The 20,595-nt window shown below is 50.4% G+C and overlaps 3 protein-coding genes across 3 annotated transcripts; all 3 read left to right on the top strand.

Moving 5' to 3' along the window:
• The first annotated feature begins 1,970 nt into the window (after window positions 1–1,970).
• Window positions 1,971–6,419, top strand: LOC307088517 (eukaryotic translation initiation factor 5A-1-like). Its single transcript, XM_079754444.1, has 4 exons — window positions 1,971–2,175; window positions 2,610–2,714; window positions 4,120–4,251; window positions 5,325–6,419. The coding sequence occupies exons 1-4, from the start codon at window positions 2,011–2,013 to the stop codon at window positions 5,388–5,390; spliced, it is 468 nt and encodes a 155-aa protein (XP_079610570.1). The 5' UTR covers window positions 1,971–2,010; the 3' UTR covers window positions 5,391–6,419.
• Window positions 6,420–7,258: 839 nt separating this feature from the next.
• Window positions 7,259–9,340, top strand: rpl22l1 (ribosomal protein L22-like 1). Its single transcript, XM_079754446.1, has 4 exons — window positions 7,259–7,292; window positions 8,012–8,128; window positions 8,321–8,442; window positions 9,024–9,340. Exons 1-4 carry the CDS (start codon window positions 7,284–7,286, stop codon window positions 9,166–9,168), a joined length of 393 nt encoding a protein of 130 aa, XP_079610572.1. The 5' UTR covers window positions 7,259–7,283; the 3' UTR covers window positions 9,169–9,340.
• Window positions 9,341–11,869: 2,529 nt separating this feature from the next.
• Window positions 11,870–19,319, top strand: LOC307088955 (putative cationic amino acid transporter; the record flags this gene model as incomplete). The annotated part of the gene is made up of 7 exons (XM_079755034.1): window positions 11,870–12,179; window positions 12,942–13,178; window positions 13,780–13,997; window positions 14,618–14,764; window positions 15,140–15,348; window positions 16,092–16,906; window positions 18,904–19,319. The coding sequence occupies 7 exons, from the start codon at window positions 11,870–11,872 to the stop codon at window positions 19,317–19,319; spliced, it is 2,352 nt and encodes a 783-aa protein (XP_079611160.1).
• Window positions 19,320–20,595: the final 1,276 nt, after the last annotated feature.

Consider the following 20,595-nt stretch of genomic DNA (forward strand, 5'->3'; position numbering starts at 1 on the left):
TACTTTGGACAGTCCTGCCCAATATTGGCAAGTTATCAAAAGTATGACTCTACATTGTTTTTCAACTGTCAACAGGCAGGGTTGGGTCATTTAAAAGTTCATCGTAACCTTTTAATTACCAATCCAGCCGTCTGCCATGGCAAACATACCATGTTGTTTTGGTAAAGATTTTAACTGTAAGAGTTTAACTGAATCATATCTGTGTAAAAAAAAAAAAAAAAAAAATCTGTTCTAACGCATATTTTGAGCTTAAATCTCATCAATAATCTCCCTTTTTTCTACACCAGTATATTTAAACCTAAATCGGTTGCATGTTCTTCATCAAACCTGGCAACCCTTTCTGTTGATGTCTGACCGGAACCTCAAAACGCCCCTTTCCGCCCCGCGGATGCTGCAGTAAAGTTGGTCGCGCCTGCGCTCTGTCCTCTTTTCTGGAAGGTAAGTGTGGCATGGCGCGTGTTTCCGTCTATGGGCATAGATCGAGAAGTTAACGCACTTTTAAAAGAGAAACACACGACACATTTCAACGAAAACGCGTCGCTAACCAAACCGCTCTCATTCGGGACAACGCGTCCGGAAAGAGTTTATTCGTGTGCTGCTATATCCCCGTAGATTTGAAGCGTTGGTCGGGGTGTGGATCCCGTGTTTTCGCTCCGTTTTCGCCCGTTCGTTGTTTTAATCGAGGCGGCGCGAGGCCTTCCGCGCTCCCGGACGAAGTTGCTCGTCATGCTCCCCGGGGCTCGGGTCGATGAGCCCGCGCCGAGCCCCGGGTACAGACCCCGGGTTTACCCACTGGCGGTACATCGTCCCGTACGTAAACGCATCACAATGCTATGTAGCCGGTGGCTACATAGAGGCGAGCGGCGTCACGATATCCAGCGCCGTGATGAGGTCACTTTTCGCCTTTACGTTGCCCGAATTTGTAAACGCCGTTCCCGAGTCACCGGCCGTAACATCGGGCTTTCCTCCCGGCCCGATGCAAAGCCGTGTTCGTCTGGCAGGTGAATTATTCAGCGTGTATTGTGTGACAGCCACATGGGGCCCTGGAGGTCCCGGGGTGGGGACCTGGAGAGAGGTCTTGGTGAGGCCCCCGTGGGTTCCTGGCCCCTCGCCGGATCAGGGCTATTTCCAGCCGAGTCCACGTTTACTAACGGTGCAGCGAGGTGACGGGTCAAATAACGCATGAGGTCACACAAACGACCACATGAGATGTCTCGTGGCCGAGAGTCGGGGTCGTTGATGCATCATTGGCCCGTATGGCGCGTTCGCTACGGAGTCTCACCGTACGGCCCAGACCATCACTTGTCGCGGGTCCGCTGCAGAACAGATCCCTGGAAGTGACCCGTGCACTAAGGTCTTTTAAGGTGGACCCCCTACTGTACTCTTCGTATGCGAACTGTTGACATTCTGCACATTCCCAGTCCCCCGTTCCGTGTGTTAAAGTAAGCGGGTCCCTCAAGGGTCACGTCGAAGAGCTGATATCAGGGATCGATGTTTAGGGAATAGTTCCAGTGAAGATCCCGCTGGCCTCAGTAAAACTCACCCTTCTCTCAACCCCAGCGATTTATTGAAACGTTGCTTCGCATTCAGTAATGTCAAACTGCCCGTAACCAGCCAGTATCTTCTCCCAGATCTCTAACTGCGCCTCAGTCCTCGTGTCTATGGGCATGCGCAGTGGTGGGTAGACTCATGTTCTAAACTTGATTGTTTACGATCGTTTCCGCTGCCGGTTGCAAAAGTCCTAAGCGATGTCCGCGGTGCCCTTAACACTTAATCTACTGCTTCATAGCGGTTGTGTGTAACCCGATGGGTGTTATCACATGTGATACGTCTATATTTTTTTAACAGTCTATGCCCATGGTCGGAAAGGATCTCCTTATCTCAGCCAACATGTTCCTTTGTGTGTTCAGGCCGAAACAAATCATAAAACACACTGAACGACCATGTCGTGATTAAATGTAACGTCTGTGTTTTACCCCGTCTCCTTCCAGCCCCCTTGCCCAACGCACCATGGCAGAAATAGATAACTTCGATACTGCCGAGTCCGGCGCCTCCAACACCTTCCCCATCCAGTGCTCCGCTCTGCGCAAGAACGGCTACGTGGTGATGAAGGGACATCCCTGTAAGATCGTAGAGATGTCGACCTCCAAGACCGGCAAGCACGGACATGCCAAGGTACAGTGGATGGGGACTTTGACCTGTTGTTTTTGGGGTTGGGAAACACCCCTAAAGATGTAAATTCGCAATCCCGCACACATCTTTTATTAGTTTTCTGCTCATGAAATTGAAGTAATAGTTTGTTTTATAGTGCTGGCAAAGTCTGAAAATTGTATTTGGGGGAAATAAGATGGATAGATATGAACTTTATTAATCCCCTGGAGGGGAAAATTCTTAGTTACAACCGCCGAGCAGCAACACAATAAAAATAAACACCAGCAGCAAAACAATACAACGCCAACAAAAATAGACGCTAAAGTAAACGCTAGAGTTAAGACAAACGGGGCCAACAAAACAGATGGTATACACGATATCAATTATAAAGTGTAAAAACGTTATTACAATTATTACATCAATACTGTTTTTTATTTTTCCGTCACTTTGTGCTGTAGGTCAACCTGGTCGGCATCGACATCTTCTCCAACAAGAAGTACGAGGACATGTGTCCCTCCACCCACAACGTGGACGTTCCCCACATCAAGAGGACCGAGTGGCAGGTGGGTTTGTGTTCCCTGTCATGCCCCCGGACCCCAGCCGTTGTACGGGGCTGGCGCAGAATCCACATGTTCAATTCAGGGAGCGTTTAGCAGACGCCTTTATCCAAAGCGACTTACAATAAGCACATTTGTTAGAAGGAAGAGAAACAACAATATACATCGCTGTCGGTACAGTTGGGATGTTCATAGAAAAAAATTGCCAAACACTTAACAATTGTTAGGTTATCCCATTCTCTGTAAACAAGGATAAGATGCTACACTATGCTAAGGGCTATTTTTTAACATCATACAACATACAATACGTGCGTGTTTTTAGGAGAGAAGGGGTGGTAAGGGGGGAGGCTTTGCAGAGTCCAGGTGAACTCTGAACAAGTGAGTCTTGAGTCTCTTGTGCAGGGTCCAGGTGAACTCTGAACAAGTCTTGAGTCTCTTGTGCAGGGTCCAGGTGAACTCTGAACAAGTGAGTCTTGAGTCTCTTGTGCAGGGTCCAGGTGAACTCTGAACAAGTGAGTCTTGAGTCTCTTGTGCAGGGTCCAGGTGAACTCTGAACAAGTGAGTCTTGAGTCTCTTGTGCAGGGTCCAGGTGAACTCTGAACAAGGGAGTCTTGAGTCTCTTGTGCAGGGTCCAGGTGAACTCTGAACAAGGGAGTCTTGAGTCTCTTGCGGAAGCTTGATCTTCTAGGAGGAGACGAGCCGGAGCCCAGATATATCTTACCGTAGAGGAACTCATTTTGCGCGGGTGGAATAAGCCATTAGAAGGTGTTATTTGTCTATTTCTACAGTTGACAGTCCTTGCGGTTTTGATTTGAAACATGTGGGATTTGATTCATAGTCCCCTCTGTCATTTCCCTATTGGAAGTTTTTCTATGTAATAAAATAGTTGAAACCAAAACATTTTAACAGAATGTAAAGACTACCATTAAATAAATGCGTTGCACCAAATGCAGGACAATCTCCTCTATTTATAGCACAGACTGTTAGATATCAGGACTGTACCGCACAGATTGGGACGCTTTGCCACCTTAAAAAAAAAAAGGCTTATCTTAAACACTGGCTCAATAAAGAGCATCTTATCAAGAAATGGGCCTGTGACGATCTGCTTTAGCACATCAGCACAAGCCTCTTAAACCCTGGCCTCTAAAACCTGAAGGCGCTTTGCAGATCCATCCTTAAGGATGGGCTTAATATGCTGTCGATGTGGACTGGTATTTGCGTTAATACGACTTTATGGAAGAAGGCTAGAACTGTAACGAAACTGGTTGGAGTAGCTGCCACTGTAACAGGAGTCTAAGACCGCAGGTGTTTTTCACCATCCCTGGGTCGGTTCTGGTTTACTGATGCCAGTGTTTACAACGCGGGTGCTGGCATGAGGTGCTGATCTAAGGTGAGCCGTTTCCCTCCCCAGTTGCTGAACATCACCGACGGCTTCATGTCCCTGATGTTCGAGAACGGAGACCTCCGGGAGGACCTGCGCCTGCCCGAGGGAGACCTTGGCAAGGAGATCCAGAGCAAGTTTGAGAACAGTGATGATTTCTTGGTGAGTTGCGCTGCGCTGCGTTTGGGTCCTGTTCTGTTGTGCTCTCAACCGGAGCACAACAGAACTCGATCGGAAAGCGTGTTTTTTCGGATTAAAGGAGAAATCCGGTGTAAAATGGATTTGGGATATGTGTGGGATGATAACGAGTTGGGATGTTCGTTTTGGAGCAAAAAAGCGCATATAGACGCATTCTTTAGTTGGCTGTTTTTAGCTGATTCTATCAAAACGCTATAAACTTGGAACGATGGGGCCATGTGTTATGGTAAAAACTAAATCGCTATTTCAAACCACTTAAAAGGCTAGAAGTAGCCCGACACTTCTTTGGTAGTATAGTAAGGGTCTTAACATATAGAACGAGGCATTGAGAACTTTGTAAGTGTACAGATTGTTTATTAAAAAGGACATTTTATATACACAATACCATCAGTAGATCACCCGTCGACGCCATCTTGTCTATAAGACTCGATAAGTGCTGATGACGGATGTCACAATCTCTTTGTCCTACTTATCGAGTCTTTAAAACAAGATGGCGTCGACGGGTGAACTACTGATGGTATTGTGTGTATAAAATGTCCTTTTTGATAAACAATCTGTACACTTACGAAGTACAAACGAACATTCCAACTCGTTATCATACTAAACATATCCCAGATCCATTTTACACCGGATTTCTTCCTTTAAATATCAAGTTACTTGTCAAGCAAACATTAAATAAATAATCCTTACCAAGATATGTGTTTATGTATTTTGTAAAGTTTGGCAGCAGGATATATTATTAAATAGTCCGAACCAAAGTTCTGGCTGACGCTTATTATTTAGACTAAAGTAGTGAACATCGTAAACATTCTACAATGATAATTTCCGCTATACGGAAAGTGATACGTACAGCAGCGTAGCGCTACCATGGCGATGTTCGATTAGAAGAGACTTTAATAAATCAAATGCGACTTAGGTTTGTGATAGTCCTGTAGTCACATTTCAAATGGTCCCCGTGAAGATGCATGTTCTTAGTCTTATTTTTAAATGTTCTTTATAAGAAAGTCATTTGTAATTGTATCGTTCTCCCCCCCCAGGTCACCGTTCTCAGCGCCATGGGGGAGGAGTGTGCCGTCTCCGTTAAAGCCCTGTCCAGTAAATAAGAAGTCACAACGTCTTTGCTGTCCTGGTCGACAAGTCCCACCCACATCTAGTCTCCTGCATTCTCATTGGTCATTAGGTCACCAAAGTATCAACCTTCGGACAGCCCCTCAACCTCAGTCGTCCGTTATAATCGCTCAATTCTTTTTGGGTTTTCTTTTTTCCCTCTCCATGTATTACTGCAGCCTTCCCGGGCGCACCCAGTTGGCTGCCCGGGTTTTGTTCAATACGTTCTCCTTCATAAAGTATCTTGGAAAACCATTTTCACCGGTCGCTCCTCGCCGTTTGTCGTGACCTTCTGAAACCTCGTCTCAGCCCTCGCGTCCCCGGACGTCTCGGTGACGACAGGAACCGGCTTTTAATTTTTATATATATATATATACTATACATGTTTTATATATATATTCAAATGTAGCGGGTGGTGTCATGCCTTTTCGTTGGGGTTGGAGGGGGGAGGGGGGCGCGACGGCTTGCCTGCTTGGGAAGAGCGGACACTGGTGAGGAGAAGAGCCCGAGTACATGACTGAAATCTGAGGTCCCCTTCCACCTTCCACCCTAACCCCTCTGCTTTGCAGCATGGCCCAATACCCTATCCTGAGGGTTCTGCTCTCGGCGAAGAACCACCCAACACTGGGACGGCCAACCACTGGCACTTAACCGCCCCTCCAGGTTCATCCAAGCTTTCCAAAGCGCTGAGAGAAAAAAAAAAAAAAACATACTTCCTGACAAAACAGAAACAAGCTTCAGTGATTTCTTTTTTTTTATTTTTTATTCTGTCAGACCCACCCCCCCCCCCCCCCACTCTGGGCAGTCAGTGTTTTTGCAGGGGCCTGTGAACTTACCTCTTGGCTACCGGGGGTTGAACTCGCCCCCCCCCCCCCCCCCCCTCGGCCCAACACACTACGGGTCTTTGGTGCGAATGTTCCTCTGGGATGGTGTGGGGAGGGGGGTCTGAATGCATGAGGGTCGCAATCAGGGAGTGGGGACAGTGGGGGAGGGATGAAGGGAGGGGGGTTGGTGGTGATGTGTGTTGAGTTGCAAACTTATTTTGTTCACTCGAGGCCTTTGTCAGCTCACAGGAAATGGCAAACAATTAAATGGATGAAGAAAAAGAAATGCTTTGGAGTTTGTCTTTTTTTCACAAAAAGAAAAATGTATGCGTAGCTGTTACTCGACCTGAATTAGTTAATATAAAGGGCCATAATCCAAATTGGGTTTGCCTAGTTCTAGGTCCATTCGCTTGACGTTTTAACAAAGGCTAACGTGTATTATAAGCATATGAAATGCACATTAAAGCAAACATGCAGATTTAGCTAACCTCTTCTCATATGTGTACTACTGGAATGACCTGGATTGACTGCTGACTAGCCTGGATTCCTCGAGGGACGAACACTGGCTCATTTCTACACCATTTGAATCGTAGGCCCCTAATGAGTTGTTGGGACACATGGACAGGGTGTGTGCACATTCCTGCAGCCCAGTCACTGGCGCAAGGTCAAAGGCCAAATTCTGACGCATCGTTTGACTAGACGAGACTTCTGTAATTTGCGTTCGTCTTAAAGCTAATGTGTTTCAAAGCATGAGGCGCCACAGACCCATCGCTGTATTTGATAAATGGGAGCTTTATAAAGTCTTGCTTAATATATATTAAAATATTGATAGCAGAAAGGACTACCACTAAGTCTATTTCGTCACTGAAGACAAGCGGCGTCTTGTCATGCTAAAGTTTAATGAAATTACATGCATAACATTGCAACGTAACGTTGCATCAATCATGCATCGCTCTGCCGTTATCCACGGCTTCCGCATTCGTCGAGGCTCGTTCCGGTGACGTATGTCCTCTTATGCGAAACTTCCGGTTCCGTCGCTCTCTTCTTCGCCGCCCAGCCCTCGACATGGCACCGGTATGTACCACGAGTCTCTAAAATTTTGTTTCCTTGAGGGAAAAACACAATTTACCGTCATGTCTGATCGATATCCAAGCGCACGATCAAACGTGTCGACTTTTCCGTTCGACTACGCAAAGGTTTAGCCGGTAGATTTAACGCGAAATCACCACGTGTCCCTAGTATGTGAACCCTATACGGTCCCCTAGCTAATGTGGCTAGCCTGGCTAGCCCTAAGTCCCGGGTTATTTTGACATTGTCATGTTTAACAAACTGTCCCATGTAAATTATTTTCCTCTGAATACTCTTTGATCAACTTAAAAGTAATTGCTATATTAAGTTAAAGGAACGCTTTGTTGGCTATGACGATGCTACAATTAATAACGTTATGTGATTTTTCTATGACATGCATTTCCCTGTTTTTATTACTTTTTTAATTGTTAAATATTTTTGTTACAATCTCCAATGAATCTTACAATTCAAACCGTTAAAATACCAAGTTCATTTATTTTTCGTGTGTGTAGCATTGGCAATTGAGTGTTCTGCAGCCTCCTGGGTTCGTTTTATTTGTGTTTAGAAATTAGGCTTTTGTGTGTGACGAAGCTGATGCTAAATTTCAACATAACATTAACCTGTCTAAAGGCAATTATTTATCCTTAACTCTTAGTTAAACAGCTAAATATGTCCACATGTGCAGCTGTCACCAGCCTGTCCCATTCACATGCTTCATGTTACAGATCATCAAGCCCAAGAAGCATCTCTTCCTGAAGAAGTCCAAAAAAGGAGCTTCCTGGAAGTTCACGTTGGACCTCACCCACCCGGTGGAAGACGGCATCCTGGACTCGGCCAACTTTGTACGTGTCTAATACAAGCCCCCGAAAAAGCACAACACTTAACATACAAAATGAAACGCACAAAATATAACGATGTATACAAGTGTTGTGTGACGTGTCTAACACTGTTCATGGACTAGGGTGACCTTCCCTAGCAGACCACAAAAAACTAGGGTTACCTTCCCTAGTGCGTCATTATGCTCTGTCCAATAGGAGACCTTCCTCAAAGAGAGGATCAAGGTCAACGGGAAGACTGGTAACCTTGGCACCGCCGTCCAGGTGGGCCGCATGAAGAACAAGATCAACGTCACGTCGGACAAGCAGTTCTCCAAGAGGTGAGGTCTAGGGGTCCGTGGAAGATCCGGAGGTCGAGGAAAGGCTTCTTGATGAGATGTTAGGCCACCGGGTGTGAGTGATAAGCCAATACAAGCAGTTGGAAAAATCTGCCCCCTCTTCTGTTTTGGGGATATCACAAGTGGGCCTGTCCACCTAGATGTACACTGAAATGGATAAGCAACATGTGCTGCGGTCCGCTGGGAAGGCTGGCAGGATGATCTATCCAGCATACATCTAGGTGGACCGGGCCACTTGTGTTTGTCACTAAAACACAGGAAAGGGCAGATTTCTTGTGATGGCTGAACACACACTCACACCTGGTGGCGTAACATCACCCCTTAACCATTTGATATGCGAGATGTTCTGCAACATCAGGGATGCATAAATGACAGATTGCACCCCTGATGTTTACTATTAGGAAATGATCGTTTTTGTGAAGAAACTAGTATGTGCCACATGGATCTTATTCACTATTTGTCAATTTCTAGTCTATATTGAAGTATATACTGAAGTCTATTAATGGACGACAAAGCAACTGACCCTAACCATTGCCATCCTCCTCTTCCTCATCATCTGCCAGATACCTGAAGTACCTCACCAAGAAGTACCTGAAGAAGAACAACCTGCGTGATTGGCTGAGGGTGGTGGCGTCGGACAAGGAGACGTACGAGCTGCGCTACTTCCAGATCAGCCAGGAGGACGACGAGTCCGAGGCTGACGAGTAGAGCCCCGTCCCTGGGTGGCTTCAGCCCCTGTGGGGCCCCCGTCCATCCAGCCTGGGCTTACACCACCTGCTGACCACCGAGACTGACGGTGTTCTGTTGGGAGGCTTGGGAACGGCGCTTCTAGGGGTCAAAGTGAACTTTATTCCCCCAAAATAAATGCCGGAAAAAACGATCTCTGTTGTACAGCGTTTTGTTTCAGCAACGATGTTTGTTTAACCCTATTATCTATTACATTTCTGAAGGCCCTTCTTAATACCAAATCAGCTAAGTTTAGGCAGAAGTTTATTAGACCTTTTAGGAACTATGTTAAGTTGGAGATCGAAAATAATGTGTAAATTAATTACCTGAGTTAATTACCTACAACGCCTACTTGTTTTATTGACTCTTGTCAATGTGTCTTGCTGTAAAATGCATGCATTACAATATATCAGAATCTTGGAAAATGGCAGAGGCAGCGTGTTGTAAACGGCATGTACGTTTTGAGTTTGGGAAGAGAACCAATCCTTGGTTGAATTGGGCTATTCCCAAGATCCCGACGCAATGCCCTGGACGTTCAGTAGATGGCGCTATTAGGCCTTCAAAGGTAAGCCTTCTTGCCCTATATCAATGTAAAGAAATGTTAATGCTCACAAACTGCATGCAGAGATCATGCAGAAGCGAGTCTGGTAGTTATAGGACTACGTAGTAAAATACCGTATTCAAAATGGATGTGACAAGACCTCTCCTATACGAGTCGAAAGTTTGCGCGCATACGGTGAAGTTCTTGGACAGTATTCCACATAGTTGTCCATAGTTTTCTTTGCAGACATAAATAACTTCGGTCAATCTACATCGACCTACAATAATATAGTTTTGTATTGGTGCACATCTATAGCCTTCATGTCCCGTGTTCAAGGCATTAGGCCTGTGCGTATTACGCAAGCGGGTCTGATCGCAGACAGACGTGACTGTCTGGACGCCGTTCCGCTCCACCATCTGCTGCCCTCACGGCGCTCCGAGAGGAATGCTCCACCTTGGGCCGTCTGGCCGCCAGCAGCGGCCCCCTGACCCCACTTTGAGTGGTGAATCGCAGAGACTTTCTCCTTCGTTTGTAGATTAGAAGACGATGACGCGGTAAAACCCAATCCAACAACATCTTTATTTATTATTAAATACTTTTTGGACATTATCTCCAATAAAAAAAAAAAAAAACGAGATTGAAGTGTGTGTGTGTGTGCGTGTGTGTGTGTGTGTGTGAGAGAGAGAAGAGCCAATGGGTATGCCAGTCCACACACACCTGGTGAGATCCCACAGTCGGCAATGTCGAGCAGGTAACTATGAGCTGTACAGAACTGGAGCCTCCGCCTACAGTGTCCGCAAACACAGATAAAAAAAACACACACGCACGGACACGCGCGCTTACCTATGCGTACCTGTGTGTGCGGTAACTGAAATATGACCATACGCGTAGCGCCGTGCGCCTGGCTGGAGGTGTTAAATAATGCAGGCCTCTCGCGGGGTGCTCCGGTGTCGCTGACTTTTCCCCGTGATCCCGTGTCACTGCTCCGTCCTCTGCTCCATGTCAGCGTCCTTCCTCCCGGTCCCCTCTCGTCTGGATGCCCGCTGACCGATCGGCCCGTTCTGTTCAGAACACACAGACAGTAAGTGGGGTCTCATCCGGTCTGGTTGTTGTATGATTCGTGTTCACGAACCGTTTGTCTCTAGCTATCGGTTTAGTCTAAACTTTGTTGGTGTTTGCTCATACCAAAACTCTCGGTGTTCTAGAAATAGTGTTGTTCTTTTTCCTCAAATGTATTTCAAGCTTATGATTGCATAGCAGGTTTAGAATTAAAAGTTGGGTCTGATTAAGGTCTTAATAGGTACGTTTATCTCCTGACTATCTCTGGTCGTCTGTCTGGTAACCGTAGCGCTCCACACTTTCCGTGATGGAAGAGGATCTCTGGTTGTTGATAAATGTTTTAGATGGGGGGGTTCACTGGTGCATCGCTCCAGTGAGCTCCAGGGAGAGGAGACGTCTCTTGCAGGATGGGTCGAGGTTGGGGCCTAGCGACTGGGTTCCGACCCCCTCCCCCCCGTCCACAGCTTACCTGTTGGCATCTTTGCGCCGAGAAGCCCCTAATGTCCTGCCTGGATTGGGGTCATGGCACTGTGGATCGTCTTCTGTGGGGGACAAATATCCTAACCCTTCTCTTCACAGCATCTGTGACCTGCGATTTGGAAAAATGCCTCGCCCAAGACTGCCAGACGTTACCATCTGAGGAAAGGAGAAGAGGAGGCACCAGTGGACAAGGGACGGGGAGAGGAGACGAGGGAAGAGAAGGAGCCATCTAGAGAAGAGGAGAAAGGATAGACTGAGGAGGAGAATGAAAACGACAAAAGGGATGCAAAAATGACAAATACAGGGATGATGAGGAAGGGAAGAAAGTGAGGGACACACACACACACACACATACACACACACACACATACATACTCACACTTGAACACACACACACACACACACTTGAACACAAACACACTTGAACACACACACACACACACTTGAACACACACACTTGAACACACACACATACACTTAAACGCACACACACACTCACACACATACACACACACACAAACACCCACTTAAACACACACACTCTTAAACACACACCCCTAAACACACACACACACACACACACACACACAGCGTGGTGCAAAGATGGAGGCCTTGCGGGAGCGCCTGTCCCGGGTCGCCCCCGGCGACGCCTGGTACGGCCTATACTCCCGCCTGCTGCGGACCAAGCCGATGGGGGCCATGGGCCGCACGGCGGCCGAGCTGACGGAGCTGACGGAGGCGTCGGGGGCGGGACTGGCCAAGGTGCTGACCACGCTGGACCTGGTGTCCCTGGGCGTGGGCAGCTGCGTGGGCACCGGGATGTACGTGGTGGCCGGCCTGGTGGCCAAGGCCATGGCGGGCCCCGGGGTCATCCTGTCCTTCATCATCGCCGCCATGGCCTCCATCCTGTCCGGTAGGGGGGGTGTCTGTGTGTGTGTATTTCTCTGTCTGTCTTTCTGTGTGTGTGTGTGTGTGTGTGTGTGTGTGTATTTCTCTCTCTGTCTTTCTGTGTGTTCGTGTGTGTGTGTGTGTCTGTGTGTGTGTGTCTCTCTTTGTCTGTGTGTGTGTGTTTGTCTCTGGCTGCGTGTGTGTGTGTGTGTGTGTGTGTGTCTCTGCTTCTGTCTGTGCGTAAGTGTGTGTGTTTGTGTGTGTGTGCGGGTCTCTGTGTGTGTGTGTGTGTGTGTGTGACTCTGTGTTTGTCTGTTTTTGTGTCTCTGTTTGTCTGTCTGTCCGTCTGTGTGTGCGTGTCTCTGTGTATGTGTGAGTGTATGTGTGCGAGTTCCCTTGAAAACGTTTAAAACATAACCTGGAAAGCATGATGTGTGTTTTGGACATTCCGGAAAATGTGTCCCATGTTAGAATAGTTTGAATTAGTTGGACTCTGTTCTTCCTTTGTGCTTCGGTCCCTAGGATACGATAGCGTGAATTCAAAGCACAAAATAAAGACGACAACATATATTGTAAATCGAAGCATTGCTCAGCTCTCGTGAACCAATGTCTCCTGGCAGAGGGAGAGTGCTCCTTGTCTCTCCCTCTCACACACTTCACACCCCGTCAGCGACCCACCAAGTCCGTCCCGTTCACCCTGTTATCGCCCCTGCCCCCAGGGGTGTGTGTGCAACACACGCGTGTCTCACGTCCGCTAACGCACAGTGCCCGCCCCTCGGCCCTGCAGGTGTGTGTTACGCAGAGTTCGGCGTGCGCGTCCCCAAGACGACCGGCTCCGCCTACACCTACAGCTACGTGACGGTGGGCGAGTTCGTGGCGTTCTTCATCGGCTGGAACCTCATCCTGGAGTACCTGATCGGCACGGCGGCCGGGGCGTCGGCCCTGAGCAGCATGTTCGACTCGCTGGCCAATCACAGCATCAGCCACTACATGATCACACACCTGGGCACGCTGCGGGGCCTTGGTACGTACGGCGCGGGGGGGCGCGGGGGGGAACGGCTGAACGCCGCCGGCGTCGGACGCCTCGCCATCATTTTGCATGTGACGGTGGACGCGTGGGGATCTCTTTTGTGGCAGGGGAGATTTCTAACTGTGCTTCACTCTTGTCTGTGCCGCTCCCCTCACCCTCCCTTACTCTCTCTCTTGCTCTCTCTGTCTCTCTCTCTCGCTCGCTCTGTCTCTCTCTCTCGCTCTCTCTCTCGCTCTCTCTCTTTTGTTCTCTCTCGAACCCTAACCACCGTCACCCTTATCACTGTATTTGTGTTACACATTCTGATCACATTTGACTTTTCCCCTCCACGCCGCCTCTTCCTGTTCCTCATCTTCCTACCACTCTGTCTTCTTCCTCCTCCTCCTCCTCCACCCTCATGTCCTTCTCCTCCCTCCCCCACCCTCCCCCTCTTTCCACTCCCCCCTTCGCCTCCTAAATATCCTCCTTCTCCTCCACCCTCCCCCTCTTTCCACTCCCCCCTTCGCCTCCTAAATATCCTCCTTCTCCTCCACCCTCCCCCTCTTTCCACTCCCCCCTTCGCCTCCTCCACCTTCCCCTTCCGCCCCCCCCCCAGGGAAGGGTGAGGACACCTACCCGGACCTGCTGGCCTTCTTCATCTCCCTGCTGGTGACGGCGGTCATCGCCCTGGGGGTCCGCAACTCGGTGGCCTTCAACAACGTCCTGAACGTGGTCAACCTGGTGGCCTGGGCCTTCACTGTCATCGCCGGCCTCTTCTTCGTCTCCGCCTCAAACTGGGAGGGGGGGCGGTTCCTGCCGTACGGTTGGTCGGGGGTGAGAGGGGATGCGCCGTGATTGGTTGGTTGGTCCGTGGTTTGATTGGTGGAGCCACGGGATCACACACCGTGTGTGATGACGGAGATGCTTCTTTTGTGGGTTTGTTTTTTGTGTGTTGGTAAAATGTGGCCAAAGTGTTGGTTGGAAACTTTCATGGCAGTTTAGTTTGTTGCTTATTCCAACAGTTTTATGTTTACAGTTTGACTCAAGATGCTTCGCAAGCCAACATTTTATGACAGCCCTACACGTTTAGTTTAGGTGTTGAAGGTAACCATGGTAACCTCCTAACCAGGTGATTAAGGTAACCCTGGTTACCTCCACACCAGGTGATGAAGGTAACAGCGGTAACTCCTCACTAGGTGATGAAGGTAACTACGGTAGCTCCTCACTAGGTGATGAAGGTAACCATGGTAACCTCACCAGGTGATGAAGGGTACCATGGTAACCTCCTTACCAGGTGATGAAGGGAACCATGGTAACCTCCTCACCAGTGATGAAGGTAACCATGGTAACCTCACCAGGTGATGAAGGTCACCTCCTCACCATGTGAAGAAGGTAACCATGGTTACCTCCCTCACCCGGTGATGAAAGGTAACCAACGGTAACCTCCTCCCCAGGTGATGAAGGGCGCGGCCACCTGCTTCTACGCCTTCATCGGCTTCGACATCATCGCCACCACGGGCGAGGAGGCCAAGAACCCCAACACCTCCATCCCCTACGCCATCACCGCCTCGCTGGTCACCTGCCTCACCGCCTACGTGTCCGTAGGTGGAGCGCACGCGCACACATACGCACACGCAAACACACAAATGCGCACACACGCACATGCAAGCAAAGACACGCACAGGAACACGCCCGCACACAAACAATCCAATCTTTCTCTCACATTAAAGATTACAGATCCTCCTCAAAAAACAACTCTTTATTCTTTTACGTACTACCATAATACTAATATATCATATTATCTATTAATAATAAGAAATACTTTTGTTGCTTTATGAGTTTTATGTTTTTCAACTGAAGACAAACCATGAGTCAATCCCGACTGATCTCCAACTTCGGGCAATAAAAGGGTTTCCCTCTCCTCCCTTTTCCTCTCCCCCCTCTCCCTCCAATCTCCCTCTCCCTCCCCCCCCCAGGTGAGCGTGATCCTCACCCTCATGGTCCCCTACGAGCGCATCGACGGCTCTGCGCCGCTCATGGAGATGTTCGCGGCGCACGGCTTCCAGTGGGGGAAGTACACGGTGGCGGTGGGTTCCATCGCCGGCCTCAGCGTCTCCCTGCTGGGCTCGCTGTTCCCCATGCCCCGGGTCATCTACGCCATGGCCCGGGACGGCCTGCTCTTCAGGTACCGGGGGGGGGGTGATGATGAGGAAGATGGTTGTGGTGGTAGTAGTAGTAGTGGTGGTGGTGGTGGTGGTGGTGGTGGAGGTGGTGGTGGTGGAGGTGGTGGTGGAGGTGGTGGTGGTGGTGGTGGTGGAGGAGGTGGTGGTGGTGGAGGAGGTGGTGGTGGTGGAGGTGGTGGTGGTGGTGGTGGTGGTGGTGGTGGTGGTGGTGGTGGTGGTGGAGGAGGTGGTGGTGGTAGAGGTGGTGGTGGTGGAGGTGGTGGTGTTGGTGGTGGTGGAGGTTGTGGTGTTGGTGGTGGTGGCGGTGATTGTGATGATGAAAATGATTATGGTGATGGTGATGGTGTTGTATTAGTATTTAGTGAAGCAAAACAAGCTGTACATTATCTTTACTATCACATGAATCAACATCTCATGTTTATGTTTGTCATCGTTCCCCTTTGCAGTGTTCAGTGTTCAGAAAGTGCTCATGAAAGTGTTGTTCGCTCAGTCCTTGGCTAATGCTGTCGACATGTCCTCAAGGAGCAACGACATGTGGAAACGGAGAAGACCTCCTCATCATCAAGCACAATAATCCCTCTTTTGATTATTCAGTGTGTGTGTGTCTGTGTGTTTGTGCACGTGCGTGGGCGTGCCTGTGACCTGCTTGTGCGCGTGCGTGTGACATGTGTGCGTTTGTGTGCGCGTGTGACATGTGTGCGCGCGTGTGTGTGTGTGTGTGTGTGTGTGTGTGCGCACGCCACAGGGGCCTGGCCTACGTCCCCGCCCTCACCCACACCCCGGTGCTGGCGTGCGCGGTGTCGGGCTCGCTGGCCGGCGTGCTGGCTCTCCTGGTCAGCCTGCGCGACCTCATCGAGATGATGTCCATCGGCACCCTGCTGGCGTACACGCTGGTCAGCGTGTGTGTGCTGCTGCTGCGCTACCAGCCCGACGACGCCGTGGACACGCACCACTTCGCCTCCGACGACGCCCCCGGCGCCCGTCTCCATGGCGACGGCGACCCCCCCCCGGTCTCCAAGGACGAGCAGATGCTGATCGACGGCGAGGGCGAGGGCGAGGGCGAGGGCGAGGGCGAGGGCGGGGCCTCGTACCACGCGGGCGGCGCCGGGGGCGGGGCCGGCGACGACTCCGCCTTCCACACGGGCCCCGCCCCCCTGCTGAAGCGGCTCCTCGGGGGCCACTACTACGTCCTGCGGGCGCGGCTGGGCCTCCCCGACGGGGGGGCGCGGCCCACGCCGGCCACGGGCCGCACCGTCACCCGCTGCACCGTCCTCCTCTTCTTCCTCTCCTTCCTGCTCTGGGCCACCGTCATCTTCGGCGTGGAGCGGGCGTCGGGCGCCGGCCCCGCCTCCGTCTGCGGGCTGGTCGCCACGGCGATCGGGGGGGCGATGGCGGAGCTGGTGCTGGTGATCCTGCGGCAGCCGGAGAGCGCGCGGCGCCTGCCGTACATGGCGCCCTGCGTGCCCTTCGTCCCAGTGGCCGCCATCTTGGTCAACAGCTACCTGATGCTGAAGCTGTCGCCCCTCACCTGGGTCCGCTTCACCGTGTGGTGCCTCGTAGGTACGGCGGCCCCCCCCCCCTGTTGTTACGGTACCACGCCGAGGGGGTTCACGGTCACTGCGACGGACCCCTAACGCCCTCGCCGACTAGGGCTGGGTGAAACTATCGATTCATCAATGCCCCGCAATTTATTTGTTCTCGATTCGATTTCGATTCAGAATCTTTTTGAAATCGATTATTTCCATAAAAAAAGAAAAAAGAAGCATACTCAGTCATTGAAATCTAGAAGCGAGTATGCCTAAATGGACATGCCCTTTTACATTTGTCCATGTTATGGTTGTTACTTTTATGCTGCAAGTTTAGCTGAGGAACAATACTATACAATGGTGTATTCCCTTTTTTCTAGGGCTGGGCGATTAACCAAATTTCGATCATGATTTCAATTTGAGCGTCAAACGATCACAACACTCACATAATCGAGCAGCTTGATACATTTCTGAACATTATTTTAGATTTGAACATTTTCTTTTTTGACCATTTTGTTCTCAGTTCCATAGGGTTTTTGGGAGAGACATGCTGAAGAAATACAACATGTTTTCAAACTCAAAAATAATCTTTTGAATAATCGTGATTTCAATCTTGACCAAAATAATCGTGATTATGATTTTTTCCATAATCGAGCAGCCCTAACGTAGACCCGGCGATAACCCGACGCGGAACCAAAACAGGTTCACGACTGTGTCGAAGCGACTTCATGGTCATTGTGTTGCGGCAACGTCCGACCATATGTTCACATGTTGCTGCTGCCGGCCTTTAATTGAACCTCCTCAGATAGTCTTCCAGTTCATTTATGAACTGGAAAGATGATAATGAAGATAGATGAAGATAATCATCTTCCCGTTAAGTTCACCGAAGATCGCTGAAATAGGGACTTTTTCTGTGTTCCTTATATCCAGCTCAGATCAGTGAGATCAGCCCTCTTTGGAGTTCTCTTGTGGTCTGAGTGTTTCCCAGGGAATAGTGTTGGCCTCCAGAGGTGCCAGAACCCCCCCCCCCCCCCCCCTCCCTTTCATCTGCTGTCGGTTGGCAGCTGAACGGGAAAGTACAAAGTGGTGGAATTCAGGAGGATTGATAGTTCTGTCCAGATAACCTTCCACTCTTCTCTTAGCCTGTTCTCTTTTCTCCCTCCCTTCTCCTCTCCTCGTCTCTCTCTCCGCCTCACCTCTCTCCTCTTCCCTCCCTTCCTTCTCCTCTCTCTCTCTCTCTCCACCTCTCCTCATCTCCTGTCATCTCCTCTCACCTCCTCCCCTCTCCTCGTCTCTCTCTCCTCGTCTCCCAACTCCCCCCCTTCCCTCCCTCCTACGTTCTCTCGTTTCCTCCGACTCAGAGAGAGCTCTGAGTCAGCAGCCGTTGAGCAAGGCATTCCATCAGCGCATATGCTTCGATGCTCCTTCCCGTGAAGGAGTTATTTTAACTTACCGGCTGTGGTTTGAACTCCTCCTCCTCCCCTCCCTCCCCCCCTCCCTCCCCCTTACTCCTCCCTCCCCCCCTCTCTCTCCCCCCTCCCCCCTCCCTCCCTCTCACTCCCTACCTACCTCCCCCTGACTCCTCCCTCCCCCTCCCCCCTCCCTCCCTCTCGCTCCCTCCCTCCCTCTCGCTCCCTCCCTCCCCTCGACTCCTCCCTCCCCCACTCTCCCTCCCCCTCCCTCCCTCTCGCTCCCTCCTTCTCCCCCCTTCCCCCCCCCTGACTTTTCCCTCCCCCCTCCCTCCCTCTCGCTCCCTCCTTCTCCTCCCTCCCTCCCTCCCCCTTACTCCTCCTTCCCCTCCCTCCCCTCCCTCCCTCTTGCTCACTCCTTCCCCCGACTCCTCCCTCCCCCCGACTCCTCCCTCCCCCACTCTCCCTCCCCCCTCCCCCCTCCTTCCCTCTCGCTCCCTCCCTCCCTCCCTCCCTCCCCCTGACTCCTCCCTCCCCCCTCCCTCTCCCTCCCTCCCTCCCTCTCCCTCCCCCCTCCCTCCCCCTCCCTCCCTCCCCCTGACTCCTCCCTCCCCCCCCCCAGGGCTGCTGATCTACGGCTGCTACGGCGTGTGGAACAGCACGCTGGAGCTCAACGCCCGCGAGGAGCAGGCCAGCGCCAGCACCTACCAGCGCTACGACGACCACCTGGACGACACCTTCACCACGGGGGACGACCCCTCGGCCGAGGGCCCCTACCAGGGCTGGGCGGCCCCCGAGGAGCGGGGCCACCAGTACCAGCAGCAGCAGGGGGGGCCCCGCTACGACCCCGACCGGGGCCCCGACTCAGAGGACCGGGACGAGAGCGGCGGCGGCGGAGGCGGCGGCCAGCATCACGAGAACGGTGACCACGGCAACCAGTACGGGTACCAGTCCGGGCCCACGGCCCAGCGCCCCCGGGGCGGGGGGGTGCGAGGGCGGGAAAACCACGCGTTCGACGCGGAGGACGAGGACAGTTAGGCGACGGCGCGATCGGACCGACAATGGAGACGTTCTGGTTTCCATGGTGATGTCGGTTGTGAGTCCACGGAACACCTTTTGTTTTTTCGTTGCGCGTCGTACCGCAGTGGGTCGAGGTGCACCCTGTTGTACTTTGTGTGTGCGCTTGATTATGGGGTGGTGATGTGTGTTAAGCACCGAGCGCCTGAGGACAGCTGGAGCCGCGTGGAAAGGACCAAACTTTTCGGTGAGGAACTTATAAATATAATTAGCCGTTTCTGTGGTTTGAGGTTTTAGGGTGTTCCGTTGACGGTGGGACTTGTTTCTGTGAATGTTAATGCCCTTAAGACGAACACGGTCGTGAAAACTTCTATCGTAACGTATTTCCCAGTTTGTGGGGTTTGTTTGACCTGTTGAAGCTCCGACTACACTCAGAAAAGTGTCCGACCTTTGAATGTTTTTCATGTCTACGACACACTTTAGCGTGAGCTACTGCTGTCCGTGTTACACTTGAATTACTGGTGAAGCAGGAGAATAAGTGAAGCGAATAAATGGTTTTGTTTATTGTTCATATGCAATGACAAGTTCATTTAAAACATACAAATCGATGAATAAAAAAAAATAAAAAATGTATATAAAGCACAATGGTAAGTTATTTGCGTTGAACAACATAAACATTGCTTGTTAATAACCAAATATATTTAACATAAAATAAAAGTAAAGTAACAAAACAGGGTTATGTTGCTGTCACAACTAAAGCTGAGCGACTTTTTTTTGCATCAAGACGCAAATAAATGCAAATTGTTGTTGTGTTGTTCGTGACATGAACCAGGCAAATTTGCATTGCTAGACTTGAAATATTTGACCTTGGCGTAAATTTCACTTGGCTGAATCCTTTGCACGAGTAGCGCAAATTGAATATTTGCTTTGTTTTTGGTGTGAACACACCTTTAGAGCTTCCTTTCGGGGTTAGGTTTGTAATTTGGTTCTAGGGTTAGGTGATAGAAGGAGAAAAAGAGTGAGATAATAAAATATGGAGAATGAGTAATCCCCAAAACAATAATTGAAATACTACCAGAAAAAAATTAAGAAAATTGAGAAAAAGATGGGGATACTGAGAAAAGCAATTCAAAAAGCAATTAAAAAGTAGGACTTTGGACCAGGGTACCGTCCCAGGAGTGGGAGTGATGGTTTCCCAAACATGCCCCCTGGGGGCACCTCACACAGGGCCAGGGACGAGGCCAGCTGTCCCAGGGCCCGGTTTACTGTCAAAGACCTCCGACTGGATAAGGGAGTG

The sequence above is a fragment of the Pollachius pollachius genome (genome assembly GCF_949987615.1).
Source record: "Pollachius pollachius genome assembly, chromosome: 17".
Lineage (NCBI taxonomy): Eukaryota > Metazoa > Chordata > Actinopteri > Gadiformes > Gadidae > Pollachius > Pollachius pollachius.

Excerpts from the sequence above, each read along its gene's own strand:
- LOC307088517 (XM_079754444.1), top strand. The coding sequence starts at position 2,011 with ATGGCAGAAATAGATAACTTCGATACTGCCGAGTCCGGCGCCTCCAAC. Across the intron at positions 2,176-2,609 it reads GCAAGCACGGACATGCCAAG|GTCAACCTGGTCGGCATCGA; the intron begins GTACAGTGGATG and ends TTTGTGCTGTAG. Across the intron at positions 4,252-5,324 it reads AGAACAGTGATGATTTCTTG|GTCACCGTTCTCAGCGCCAT; the intron begins GTGAGTTGCGCT and ends CTCCCCCCCCAG.
- rpl22l1 (XM_079754446.1), top strand. Across the intron at positions 8,129-8,320 it reads TCCTGGACTCGGCCAACTTT|GAGACCTTCCTCAAAGAGAG; the intron begins GTACGTGTCTAA and ends TCTGTCCAATAG. Across the intron at positions 8,443-9,023 it reads GACAAGCAGTTCTCCAAGAG|ATACCTGAAGTACCTCACCA; the intron begins GTGAGGTCTAGG and ends ATCATCTGCCAG.